The 12,369-nt window shown below is 38.0% G+C and overlaps 1 protein-coding gene across 19 annotated transcripts in view; it reads right to left on the reverse strand.

Moving 5' to 3' along the window:
- The window catches only part of NRXN1 (neurexin 1), a 1,119,427-nt gene that overhangs the window by 835,724 nt on the left and 271,334 nt on the right, over positions 1 to 12,369 (reverse strand). Inside the window, exon 8 of one of the 19 annotated variants that reach the window (XM_042981366.1) lies at positions 4,871 to 4,886. The exons of the other annotated variants lie outside the window; for them this stretch is intronic. Within the exon in view, the coding sequence (XP_042837300.1) occupies positions 4,871 to 4,886 (16 nt within the window). The remainder of the gene's footprint in view (positions 1 to 4,870; positions 4,887 to 12,369) is intronic. 19 annotated transcript variants of the gene reach the window in all.

Below are 12,369 nucleotides of genomic sequence, written 5' to 3' on the forward strand. Positions count from 1 at the left end.
ATACCTGCTTAGCAAAGAATGTTAAAGGCAGCATGGAGTAGCTCAGGATAAAATTAATTTGCTATTAAAATTAAAGCAACAGAAGCATACAAAGGAGTTTTTCCTGAATCAAAGAGGTTTGACTAAGTCATAATTTTCTGACTAAATCGCTTGCTATTTCTCTATCCGTTGCTTCATGCTTCACGCATCACATCCCATCCTCTCAATGAAAAGCAAGTATGCGCAGGCAGGAACTCCCCAACTGAAAATGTCGCTGGAAGGCATGCAGCATCCTGGTTAATTAGACAGGCTTCAGAATCCAACTAGCATGGTGGCATCCTAGCTCCAACACTCCCTAGCCATGCAACTTTGGGTAAGATACTTAATCCCTCTAAATCTCTATTACTCATCCATAAAATGAAGTTGATAATGGTATCTATATAACACTGTTATTACTAGGATAAAATGAGATAATGCAAGTGAAGAGCCAGCATAGTACATGGTCCATGTAAGTGCACAGTAAATTATAGATGCTTTATATTTATGGCTCCCCCTCTGGGATTCAAATGGAACTGCTTAACGTTTTCCTCCGCCGCAGTCACTGTTAAGTGCCTTCTATTCCTTTCATTTCTTTTCCTTCATTTTTCTCTTTTCATTAAGGAACATAAATCTAACTTGAACATGGCCTTCCTCTTTCTGTCTTGGCATGGCCTATCATGTCTGAACTCATTACAGGATTAATAGATGGTGGTGAGAAGCATGGTAGTAAGTAAGAAACAGGAAAGACATAGGCAGGAAGACAGGGTTGCTCCTCCCTCTCACTGACAAAGGCCAGCCTCCTCCTTGCTCAGATCCTAGGAGGGTCCAGCAGTGCCCTTAGAGCTAGGCAAATCCCATTCCCATTCCCATTAGGACTTTTTTTCCTGACAAATTCTTCTTTTTTAATATTTTTAATGTTTATCTTTGAGAGAGAGACACAGCATGAGTGGAGGAGGGGCAGAGAGAGAGGGAGACACAGAATCCGAAGCAGGCTCCAGGCTCTGAGCTGTCAGCACAGAGCCTGACGTGGGGCTCGAACTCACGAACCGCGAGATCATTACCCGGGAACTTAACTGTCTGAGCCACCCAGGCGCCCTGGCAAAGTTGTTTCTGAATCAACTTCACCATAGACAAAACTGATAATGCAAGGTGACAAAGTTTTATGGTTGTACCATACCAACTGCCTCAGGGGCATTAAGGGTTAAGGAGGCTCCCATGAGATCACTGGCCTGAGGAACAAAAGACAAAGTATACTATTGTATCAATGAAAAAAATGATGTGAGTTTCAAGCAACCAGTTCACAAAAGTGCTTTTGTAACAAGCCACTGGGGGCCGGCTTTCCTTTTTTCTTAAGGCTGGGCCCTCACTGGTCACTTAGAGGGTTGTTCCCTGTCATCTCTCTTACCAGACACTTTTATTGCTCAGTTCTGAAATCAGGATACATTTCAAGGGCAGGGCCATATTCCCCTCCACTCCTATAGTATCTGCAGAGAGAGCATCTAGAAATGAAAAAGACCATTTCAAGAACTGATCAATATCCTGTTGTGGAAGATAGATGAAGGCAGTGGGTTGGAAGCAGAATTAAAAAAAACAAAACAAAACAAAACAAAAGAAACAAATATGGGGAACCGCTGAACACTCCACAGCTGGTTTCCTTAACCCAGCTGGGGTGGCCAGACTGTTCACACTCATGTTGAGAGCAAGGAGAGTGAACTCCAGGAAATATATTCATGTATATACATGAACCTAACCAATAGACTTCCTTCATATGCTTTGTGTTTCTGAGCAGATTATTAGATTAAGCAAAACAGGTGCTGGCATTAGAGAGTATAGCTTTGATACACACTTTCATGCAATAGGTCATTTACCTTGAACGGGAACCAGAAAAAAATAACCATAGTTCAGAAATGGCTTTGCCCTCAGGTCACTGACCTCTAGTTAGTTTTTCTGAAGAACTTCTTTCCTGTGTTCAGTTTACTTGGTACTTTCTTGGCAGAGGATAAGACAAATAGGAAGGCAGGAAGGGAAAAGAGATTATCCACATTCAGAGTGATGTTTCTCAATTCCCACAAATTTCTTTGTGGGTGTGAGGTGGAACAGACCTCTACCTTTTTATTTAATGTTATCATTTTCTTGCCACAATGTAACCAACAATGTTGACTAGATTCTTTTTTTTTTAATTTTTTTTAATGTTTACTTATTTTGAGAGAGAGTCAAAGTACAAATAGGTGAAGGGCAGAGAGAGAGGGAGACACAGAATCAGCAGCAGGCTCCAGGCTCTGAACTGTCAGCACAGAGCCTGATGCAGGGCTCCAACTCACGAACTGTGAGATCATGACCTGAGCTGAAGTCGGATGCTCAACCTACTGAGCCACCCAGGTGCTCCTGTCTGCTTGATTCTTGAAGGTTCTACCTCCTACCTCAGTCTTTTAATTCTATTTCATTTTACCCAAGCCAATCTAGATGGTGGGATTCCAGGTTTGATTTAGACATATAAGCCAGTGAGGCCACATCTGACATATGTTGTCTTCTCCCTCTAACAGACTTTAGTAATTCTTCTTGAGGCAGGTTGAGATTCTACTTTTCTTTGGTAATTCTCTCTACTTAGTCATTCATGAATAGGCTTTTTATAGACAGGTAACAACAACAACAAAATACATACTTCCATGTGCTAATTAATCTTCTAATCCCCTAATGATATATTATCTCATTTAATCGCATGAACAAATCATGTAGGCAAATAACCAGCACCATTTTACAGATTAAGTAACTCAAGCAAGACTTACAGTCAGGAGGATGGGAATATGGGATGTGAACCCAAAGAATCTGTCTGTTCAACAGTGTCCCGGCTGTTGCTGAACCCTGTTACCTCTAACACTGCCATGACGAACAGCCTCCTTTTTGGAGCTGTATCTACTATGCATCAGACACATTACACATTTCAGAAGCATCATTTCACTTACTTTTCAAGATAGCATAATCTCCATTGACAGATAAAAAAAAATTAGATGTTTGGCAAGGGTTGGCGGGGTCAGAGGTCACACATCTAGTAAGTAATACGACCAAGACCAGAACCCATGTTTCTCTGATTCGAAACACGCCCCATTCTGGCTCTCTGGAAAGATGCCACTCACTACCCCTGAAATACCTTACGCCTCCTTTAGTACAATGTGCAGCGCGGATGAGTTTCAATGGCGATTGTGATTATGCATCACTGAGTTGCTAGTATCTCCACGAATAAAAGTCTGCTTGATTTTCATTTAACCTCAAAAGAATCTGATTACCAAATAACCATTGAAGAATTATTGGCAATTATGTTCTGTAATTATGGCTCCTGTTAATGTCATTAGTGAGCAGCCTTTCGTATTTAGTCCTATTAATTAATCCCCGTAAGCACAGAAAGTTATAATCAATACAACAAAGGCTCCATGGTAAATTATAAATAATCCCCAAATCCCTCAAACAGTTCTCAAGGCTCCTGCTGTTTCTTTGGTTAGGACACATTTAGTATGGGGGCTGGAAGAGTCTGTGGTAACTAAGAGCACCTCAGAATCATCCATCTCAATAATGTACCTAATTAGGCAAATGCTTAAAAATGGAGTTCCAACTGCCACTGACAACCATAAACTCTTGTAGGGCAATAAAAATAATTCACACGTGAGTCAAGGGATCCCCCAAATCAGATATACAACTTTTCAATTCTCTGAGCAATATATTGCTTCAGATAACACCTATTGTCAGTGAGTGTCTGGATTCTGTTTTGTAGAAGTTGAATACACCAAGTGTGTCTCATCTTGAAAGTCCAACAAAGAAAGATTGCTGATGGCTCAATCTCACAGACAAGCAAAATGAACAGGCGTACTGACAGTGAAGCTAGGAATGAATCTTTTGCGGAAAAGTGGCTTCTGAATCTTATGTTTTTCGAAATCTCCCAATACATCCTGAGATTCTCTTCCACGCATTTTATCAAACATCTACATCAATACACACTGGATTTTGAAATTAGTTACATGTTTATCTGAGACAACTACGACTATAGCTGTCCAAAGACACAGGATGCCTCAGAAGTGATCCATTACAAGAAGATGTGGCGTGACAACCCATGCTGCATCATTGAAAACTAAACTACTTGGCTTCTGAGGCCCTGATCTATGTTAGAAAGTCTAGAATACCATGAATCCCATTATTTTTGCTACATTGGAAAAAGGTCATAACCTGTTCCTTCTTGGCATCCCATTTCCTTTCCTGATTCCATTCCTGGGATGGATAATTTCCTAGGAATTGGTGCAAGACCTTCAGTAGTTGCCTGGCCTCAGAAATAATTTGGGAGGAAGAAATAGAGGCTTAGAATAAATAAAACCCTACCAAAGCATCATTGCATCAGTATAACAGAGAACGTGGTCCTCTTTAAAGAATACAAAAAGAGAAATTCTGTGCCAGTTTTATACTACACCCATAAATTGGTCCTTTGATAAAAAAATAACTGTTACTGGCCATTTAGAAAAATTAGTTTATAAAATTCTAATATTTAAGATGTGGAAATAACCGTAAAGGTCACCTGAAGACAATCTTCCATTTCATAAAAGAGGGAGCTGAGATTCAGAAAAGGTAAGTAACTTATCCAAGGTTACCTGGTAGGTAAATTGATGGTTAAAATATGACTGAAAATGAGACTTTTTTTTAAATCTATCTTTATTTATTTTCAGAGAGAGAGAGAGAGAGAGAGAGAGAGAAACAATTCCAAGCAGTCTCCACAGTTAGCAAAGAAACTGACATGCATCTTGGGCCCACAAACCATGAGATCATGACCTGAGCCAAAATCAAGAGTCAGATGCCTAGCTGACTGAGCCACCCTGGTGCCCCACAAACTGAGATATCTTAACCACACCACATGCCGCCATTCTTAAACTAAATGGTTAGTCCATTTTTTAAAGTTTATAAGATAGAATGGATAATAGGCACAATTTTAGATTTATGATTGTAAAATGATAAATTCCATCCTAACATCACCAATACAGTCATTGTTAACACAGATTCTCCATCCTGTCAATATACCAAATTAAGATCTGGGTACACATTGGGAGTGTGACCTAAAACACCACTCATAAATTTGGACAGAAGATCTTACTAGGCACAGAAGTTCGTTTTCTATTGTCAGTCTTATACAAATAATAATAATAATAATAATAATAATAGAAGAAATGATAGGAAGATATACTATTTTTTGGTGAAACTTGTTGCATAATATTGGGAACCCTTATCTGACCCGCAATCATTTTTTAAATTCATTTTTAGTGGCTTCCACAGTGTTTTACTTCACTTTTTTGCTTATTTTATGTGTATTAGTTACCATTAACTTAAAAAAATATAAAATTTCACATAAAACTTGATCTTTTCATATGGGTAGCTCACTGGACACAGAGAAACAGAGAAAAGGGGCTAAGGAAGGGAAGAGAGGGAACACCCAAACATTCCTTCCCTACCAGTCTCAGCAGTGTTTAAGTTCCTGTCTAGCACCTTCACCAAAATTCCTATACAACTGGTTCTTCTAACCACCACCAAAGCACTTACAAAAGTTTGCCATTCTAAGTACATGTAGACTTCCTAAAAATTAAAAACAATCTTCACGTTTCTAGTTTCAAAGGAAATAAGAAATCTTCAGAATGTCATACTCAACAACTATGCTTATTAAAGCAAAATATGTACAGGATGCATACTTCTTCATGTATAATGCCACATCATCAGCCTTTTCTCTGCTGTATTTACTCTTTCTGAACAGGTTGCTACACCTTAAGAACAAATTTTGAGAAAACAAGACAAGACAGGACATTCAGATTTAGGAAGGAGGGGTACAGAAGTCAGCAATGGCCCAGGTAATACCTAAGGTGAACCTGAAGGTTCTGAGAGATGGATCATATGTGCAAAGCTGGGCCTGTGATGGCCATACAGATTTTGGATTGCATGTTTCCCATGAAATATTTAATCACATTAATCACATTAATCACATTTATAGAACTGTTCTCAGAGCTTTGAGTAAACAAGAGCTTATTACCTGAATAGGGAGACCATTAGACACTTTTGTACACATTTGTAGTTGTGAACACATAAATACATTTATGCTTTCCTTTGAAGGTAGTAGCACTGAGTTAGCAAGGTACACTCTCTTAAAGAGAGAAAGAATTCTCTAGGGCCTGATTCTATCTTCCCTCAGAGAAGTGCTTGTACAGACATCAGGGAAAATAAACCTCCAAGAGAGGCAGCAGAACCCAGCTTATCTGTGCAAGTTAAACTACCTTGCATGGTAATTAACAAAGCTGCTAGCAAGCATGCAGAATGTTGCAATTCCCAAAGAATAAACAGGATCCATCCCACATAACACCTTTTGTACATACAGGGCTTGGTTCAACACATGGTCAGTGCTCCTTGAATGTGCTAAGGGGTGGAAAGGTGTGCACAGTCCTCAGCTTTAATGAGGGCTCCAGCAGGAGAGAGTGGAAGCATCTCTCTTCAATTTTCTAACAGCCTACTTGTCCTTGGCCAGGAAGGAGAGAAAAAAAAAATCATACAATTAAATGAGATATTTTCTAAACAAAAGATGAACCTCAAACATAACTCATTTATGCAAAACTTTTTGCAGGTGTCACTTCTCCAGGATACTTAAGAGAAGAGTATATACATCAGGGGCACCTGGGTGGCTCAGTCAAGCGTCCGACTTCAGCCCAGGTCATGATCTCACAGTCCGGGAGTTCGAGCCTCATGTCAGGCTCTGTGCTGACATCCCTGAGCCTGGAGCCTGCTTCAGATTCTGTGTCTCCCTCTCTCTCTGCCCCTCCCGCACTTGTGCTCTGTCTCTATCTCTCAAAAATAAATAAATGTTAAAAAGGAAAAAAAAAGGGAAGAGTACATCAGACCAGTTATGGAAAACTGAGGGCTAAAGTTTCCCACATTGTGTATCACCCAGTGTGGTACCTGGAAAATAGTAAGAAAAAGGAAATAGTTACTGAATTGAAACTAAACCCAGTGTGCCCACTTCAGAAGTTACCCTGAGCACAAAATCTCTTAAAGTGGTAGTTTATACATAGCTTGTTAAAAATGTTGATTCAGACTCAAATAGCCAGCCCCCTTAAATTTTGTTAGTTTAAATCCAAGTGAACTATTTTAAAATCAGCTAAGGAAATATACTCAGATAAATTTAAAAAAATAGGTAAAAAAGCATCCAAATCTTCAAGAAACAACAATTCTTTGGCCTGTCATCTTCATTTGTACAATTATTTCTTTCCTCCAAGGTTCACAATGCTTAGCCTTCTCACGATATAAATATACCGCACAGGGTATTAACCTCTGCCAATGGAAATAAAACTATAATTGATTTGGTTCTGCAATTATTTAACATATAAACATGTGCTCATTGAGAAAAATGATGTCTGGACAACTGACATTGCATTTCTGCCAAATATCAAGCTGATGTTCATAAAATCTTACTGGAGAGCACCCAATGCTAACTATAGGATTTCAAACTGCTGATTTGCAGAGATGAATCACAAAGCAATCTACATTGTGTGGCTAATCAGAATTCTCATCCTTACCCATGCTCTGAAAAGAAGCCTAAATTTTTTATTTGGAAGCCACTCTGGAAAGCTTTCATTAATTTACATTCCAGAACAGATTTCTCCCCATTTTGTGTATTCAACTAAAGGCTTATTAAACACAACACCATGATAAAAGTGAACAAATAGCAGGTTTTTCCAAGGCATCCATGTTATTTTATTCCAGAATCCAGAGGCATTGAAAATTCAGGGATTGCTGTAATACTTAGAATGTTCTGAAGATTAGAAAGATTTAGTAATAATTTAGTGATTTCTAGTCCTCTGCAATTTGTTCAATACATGTAAGACAAATGAATTCATGTTCTTTAAAACTGCCCTCAAATTAAGAAATGTAATAGTTGATAATCAGATGTATTTAATTTTAATTTAAAAGTCATCTTTAGGGGTGCCTGGGTGGTTCAGTCCGATTTTGGTGTCTGACTTCAGCTCAGGTCATGATCTCGCAGTTTGTGGGTTCCAGCCCCATGTTAGGCTCTGTGCTGACAGCTCAGAGCCTGGAGCCTGATTCAGATTCTGTGTCGCCCTCTCTCTGCCCCTCCCCCACTCATTCTTTGTCTCTCTCTCTCTCTCTCTCTCTCAAAAAATAAACATTATCGGGCTCTGGGCTGATGGCTCAGAGCCTGGAGCCTGCTTCGGATTCTGTGTCTCCCTCTCTCTCTGCCCCTCCCCCATTCATGCTCTGTCTCTCTCTTGTCTCAAAAATAAATAAACTTTAAAAAAAATAAAATAAACATTAAAAAACTTTTTTTTTAAGTTATCTTTACTTGGTATGCTCATCATGGAAATACTATTTAACTGAATCCCATAACAACATACACGGTTTATTTATTACACTTCATCGGAGAAAAAAATGTACATATCCCAAAAGATGTAGTATTTAATCTACGAATTAATTTGTTTGCTTAATAAGTTTGCAGGTTTAATATTACTTGAACTTTGCAAAATAGATGTAAAGGTTTGTCCCCTCTACCTTTAATATTTTGGAAAAAAGGATTTTATTAGGGTTTTCAAGATGGTTAAGATTGTAGAACAAAAATAAGATAAAGTAAAATAAGGCTGAAGTGGTATGATTTTCATGGTTTTAATGTGTATGCAGGAGAGGAAGAGGTTTGGGGGAAATCTCGAATGGGAAGTAGACGTGTTGAGCGTGTTGAACAGGGAAGGCTCAAGGCAAAAACAAAGGAAATGCTGCACTGCCTCTCCATTACGGTCAACACAAAAGGAGAGAAGAAAATGACAGTATCGTGGCAGTCGACAAATAACTAATCACTTCCACACACATCTTGATTTTAAGTCTGGCCAGGCACTGGAACCTCAGGGACTGTCACCTACTTACAGGCTAGCTTCGCGTGATATCCTAGCATTATTAGCAGCATTATTATGACCATTATCTCTCTCCTGAAGGTGTTACAAGAAGATACTGCCTGAACAGTGAAGGAAATAAGTACCCAGAAAGGTGAAAGTAGGAAAAATGTAATGTTTTCAGGAAACGTTATAAAACTGATTAGGTAGGGGAATAAAAAAAGAACAAAATGATTATATCATGTTCCGTGCCATCTGACAAGTTAATCCCTAAGTGGGAGAATTTTTTTTCAGCTGCAAATTTCTGCGTATAAAGTGTGACTGATAAGCCACAAACATAAATTAGTGAAACTAAACGGAAGCCATTCGGTAGCTCATTATTTTATTACCATTTTCTACATTTCGACAAATTCATGATCACAAGGTGGGGCTGAGGGGGAATTCCTAAAAGCATTAATGTACTGGGTTAACTGAAAAATAAAATAATATTACAGAAAAATAAATGGTTTTTATAAACATATTACATTCAAATAGACCTTAAAAAGAAAATCAGTAGGTGATTAATTCACTGTTAGTTTTTAGATTTCTTAGATTATAAAAGTAAAAAGAGTCTGTTCTCTTTAAACGAAAAAGGAAATGTCATTTAGTGGTTTGGCAGTCAGGCTAGTTTGTGGGATCACTGATCTTCTGATTAGATATCGATCTCATTTCTAAGTGATTTTACTATTATAGTATAATCCTAGTTAATCTTACATATACACACCTTCTATTATTTATTAAAATAAGTTTATAGTTAAAAACATTGTATTGCACACTTAAAAATCATCTTAAGTATTCTTACCACAATAAATAAGATAAATGACCAGAAAAAAATCTTCTGGTAAATTTATAGAAGACAAAACCCAACATCCTACACTTATTTATACAAAATGAAACGTAGAATCAACTGTTGTTGTTGTTGTTGTTGCTTTCCAATCTATCAATTCCTTGCCACAATTTTCTGTGTGTCATATAAAATGGTATAGGACATGAATTGTCAGGAAAATTTCCTTCATTATCTATTTCACTTTGTAATATGAACACAGCCTATATTTATAACCATAAATTCAGAGGAAAATGCTTAAAATATATATCAGGCTGGCGTAATCTAAGCATATTGCTTTGCTGTGGTTCCTTTTCAGGACTGAATATCGAGATGTAGTCCACTGTGCTGAAAGCCTCTAGCTTTCCCAAAATTGAAAGCCTTTGCCAATAAATCACAACTGTTTTACCATATGCCTCTTTGTTCTGCCAAGCATTACCAGACTGTTCTACTTTTAAGCAAATTTCATTATATTATAGCTCAGAGCAATGCTCATTAAAAAGTATTACTGAAAAATGTCAAGTTGTTTTTATATAGAAACTGGAATTTATTTTCTACTGAAAAGTCAGATATTTATTGAACACAAGACATTTTTAAGACATTGATCTTATACCACAAGTCACTTCAAAAATTGTCAGTCTCTATCTTGATTGTGAGGATTCAAGTTGCCAATAATGATGTCTGAAGCTCTTTCTGTCTTGCACCAGTTAACTTTCACTAGTAACTCCTGCGTGTGCAGACCAACCATTACTTTTTCTTGAACTGACCTCGTCTCATTATCTGAGGAAAAATCTCTTTCCTGTGTCTTCACAGTCATATTCATCTTCTTCTTGATCAACCTGCCTGTTTTCCTGCCTCCCAGCTACAGCCTAATAATGCCCCACTGCTGCCATATTTTTGGTGACTATAATTCTTTTTAACATTTTTTTAAAACTTATTTTTGAGAGACAGAGAGAAACAGAGCAGGAGTGGGGTAGGTTCACAGAGAGAAGGAAGACATAGAATCTGAAGCAGGCTCCAGGCTCTGAGCTGTTAGCATAGAGCCCGATGTGGGGCTCGAACTCATGAACTGTGAGATTGTGACCTGAGCCGAAGCTGGCAGCTTAACCAACTGGGCCACCCAGGCACCCTTTAGGTGACTATAAACTTCACTGTAGCCTATTCACTTTAGTATGATATGGTCCAAATAAAATTAGACCTGAAATCTCACCTCCCCCACTTTTAGATGTGTGACCCTCAATAAGCCACTTAACCTTTGGAATCTCCACTTCCTCATTTTAAAATGGGTGACTATATATACCATCCTGCTTTTTGAGTCCAGTTTGTGAACATGAAATTCAGTAGTGCATGTTCAAACATTATGTAACTGGTTTACAACAAGCCAAACACAAACCCCGAGCTTCATTTTGAAGCAACAAGCTTCTTCCTAAGGATCTATTTTTCTTTCTCCTCAGATAGCAGGGCTCCCTGGCTGTTAACAGTCTGTGATTCAAGAATGACAGCATTAACCTTTATTACCTATTATAACTAAGTTTAGTGTTTCATTCTAATTCCAATGAAGATTCACAAAATGTTGGGCTTTAAAAAAAAAGAGAGAGAAAAAAAGAAACAAACAGTAAACCACTCTTGCTTCCTCTGAGAAGAGGAAATATTTGGATCCCTTGAGGAAAATCAGACATATTCAAACTGGGCCACACTATATATGTAAACTAATAATAATACAAATAATAATTATTACTAATCCAATTGTTTTTGAATTCTAGGCCAAATCACTCTCTAAAGATTCCTGAGGCTTTCCAAAAATGAGAGGCAGTCCAAGAGGAGACCTGAATCATGCTGTGAGGCTGCCTCTACTCTAATATACTATATTTGTATGCAGTAAAATTAGGATAAAATGGAAATCAAGGTCACTTTTAATGTGAAAGACGTGGCAAAAAGGTATCTACAGGGACAGCAGGGGACGGAAGGGGAGTGGGATAAGAAAGAGCTGGCTTATTCAATTTTACTTGCTTAAATGTTTATGAAGAGACTCAGTAGAATTGTAAATTGGGTGTGTGTAGAAAATCCTCAGGTCTTTCTCTGCACTTCCTTTTGCTACAACCTCTTTCCTTCCCACAGGGATCTTTCTCTAATATTGTCTTATTTCCTTAGCAATGGGAAAATGGAGGCTGGCCAAATCATCCATCATGAGATTGTCACCCTTGTTCTATAGGTATGTATGACTTCACCTAAAATAAAATTATAAGCATAGGAGTTTCCATCTCACAAATTCAGGAATGACAGTAAAGCTCAGAGTAAAGCAATGCACATTCCAGATGCCTGTAAAGAAATTATGGTCATTTAACTACATTTAACAGGATTTGTTTAGAAAGAACTCAAACACAATGAGAAAAAACCCACAAAGACGCCGCCAGATGAATAGACAAAGTCACTTTAAGCATTCTATTAAGTGATACTTATCAAGACCCTGAAAATGTTCATACCCTTTGTCCTATTAATTCACATCAGAAAGTCTATTCTAAAGGAACATGGACAGTGTTGTTTGTACACAGGTGTTCACTGCAGAATTATTTAGAAAGG

The sequence above is a fragment of the Panthera tigris genome, chromosome A3 (genome assembly GCF_018350195.1).
Source record: "Panthera tigris isolate Pti1 chromosome A3, P.tigris_Pti1_mat1.1, whole genome shotgun sequence".
NCBI lineage: Eukaryota > Metazoa > Chordata > Mammalia > Carnivora > Felidae > Panthera > Panthera tigris.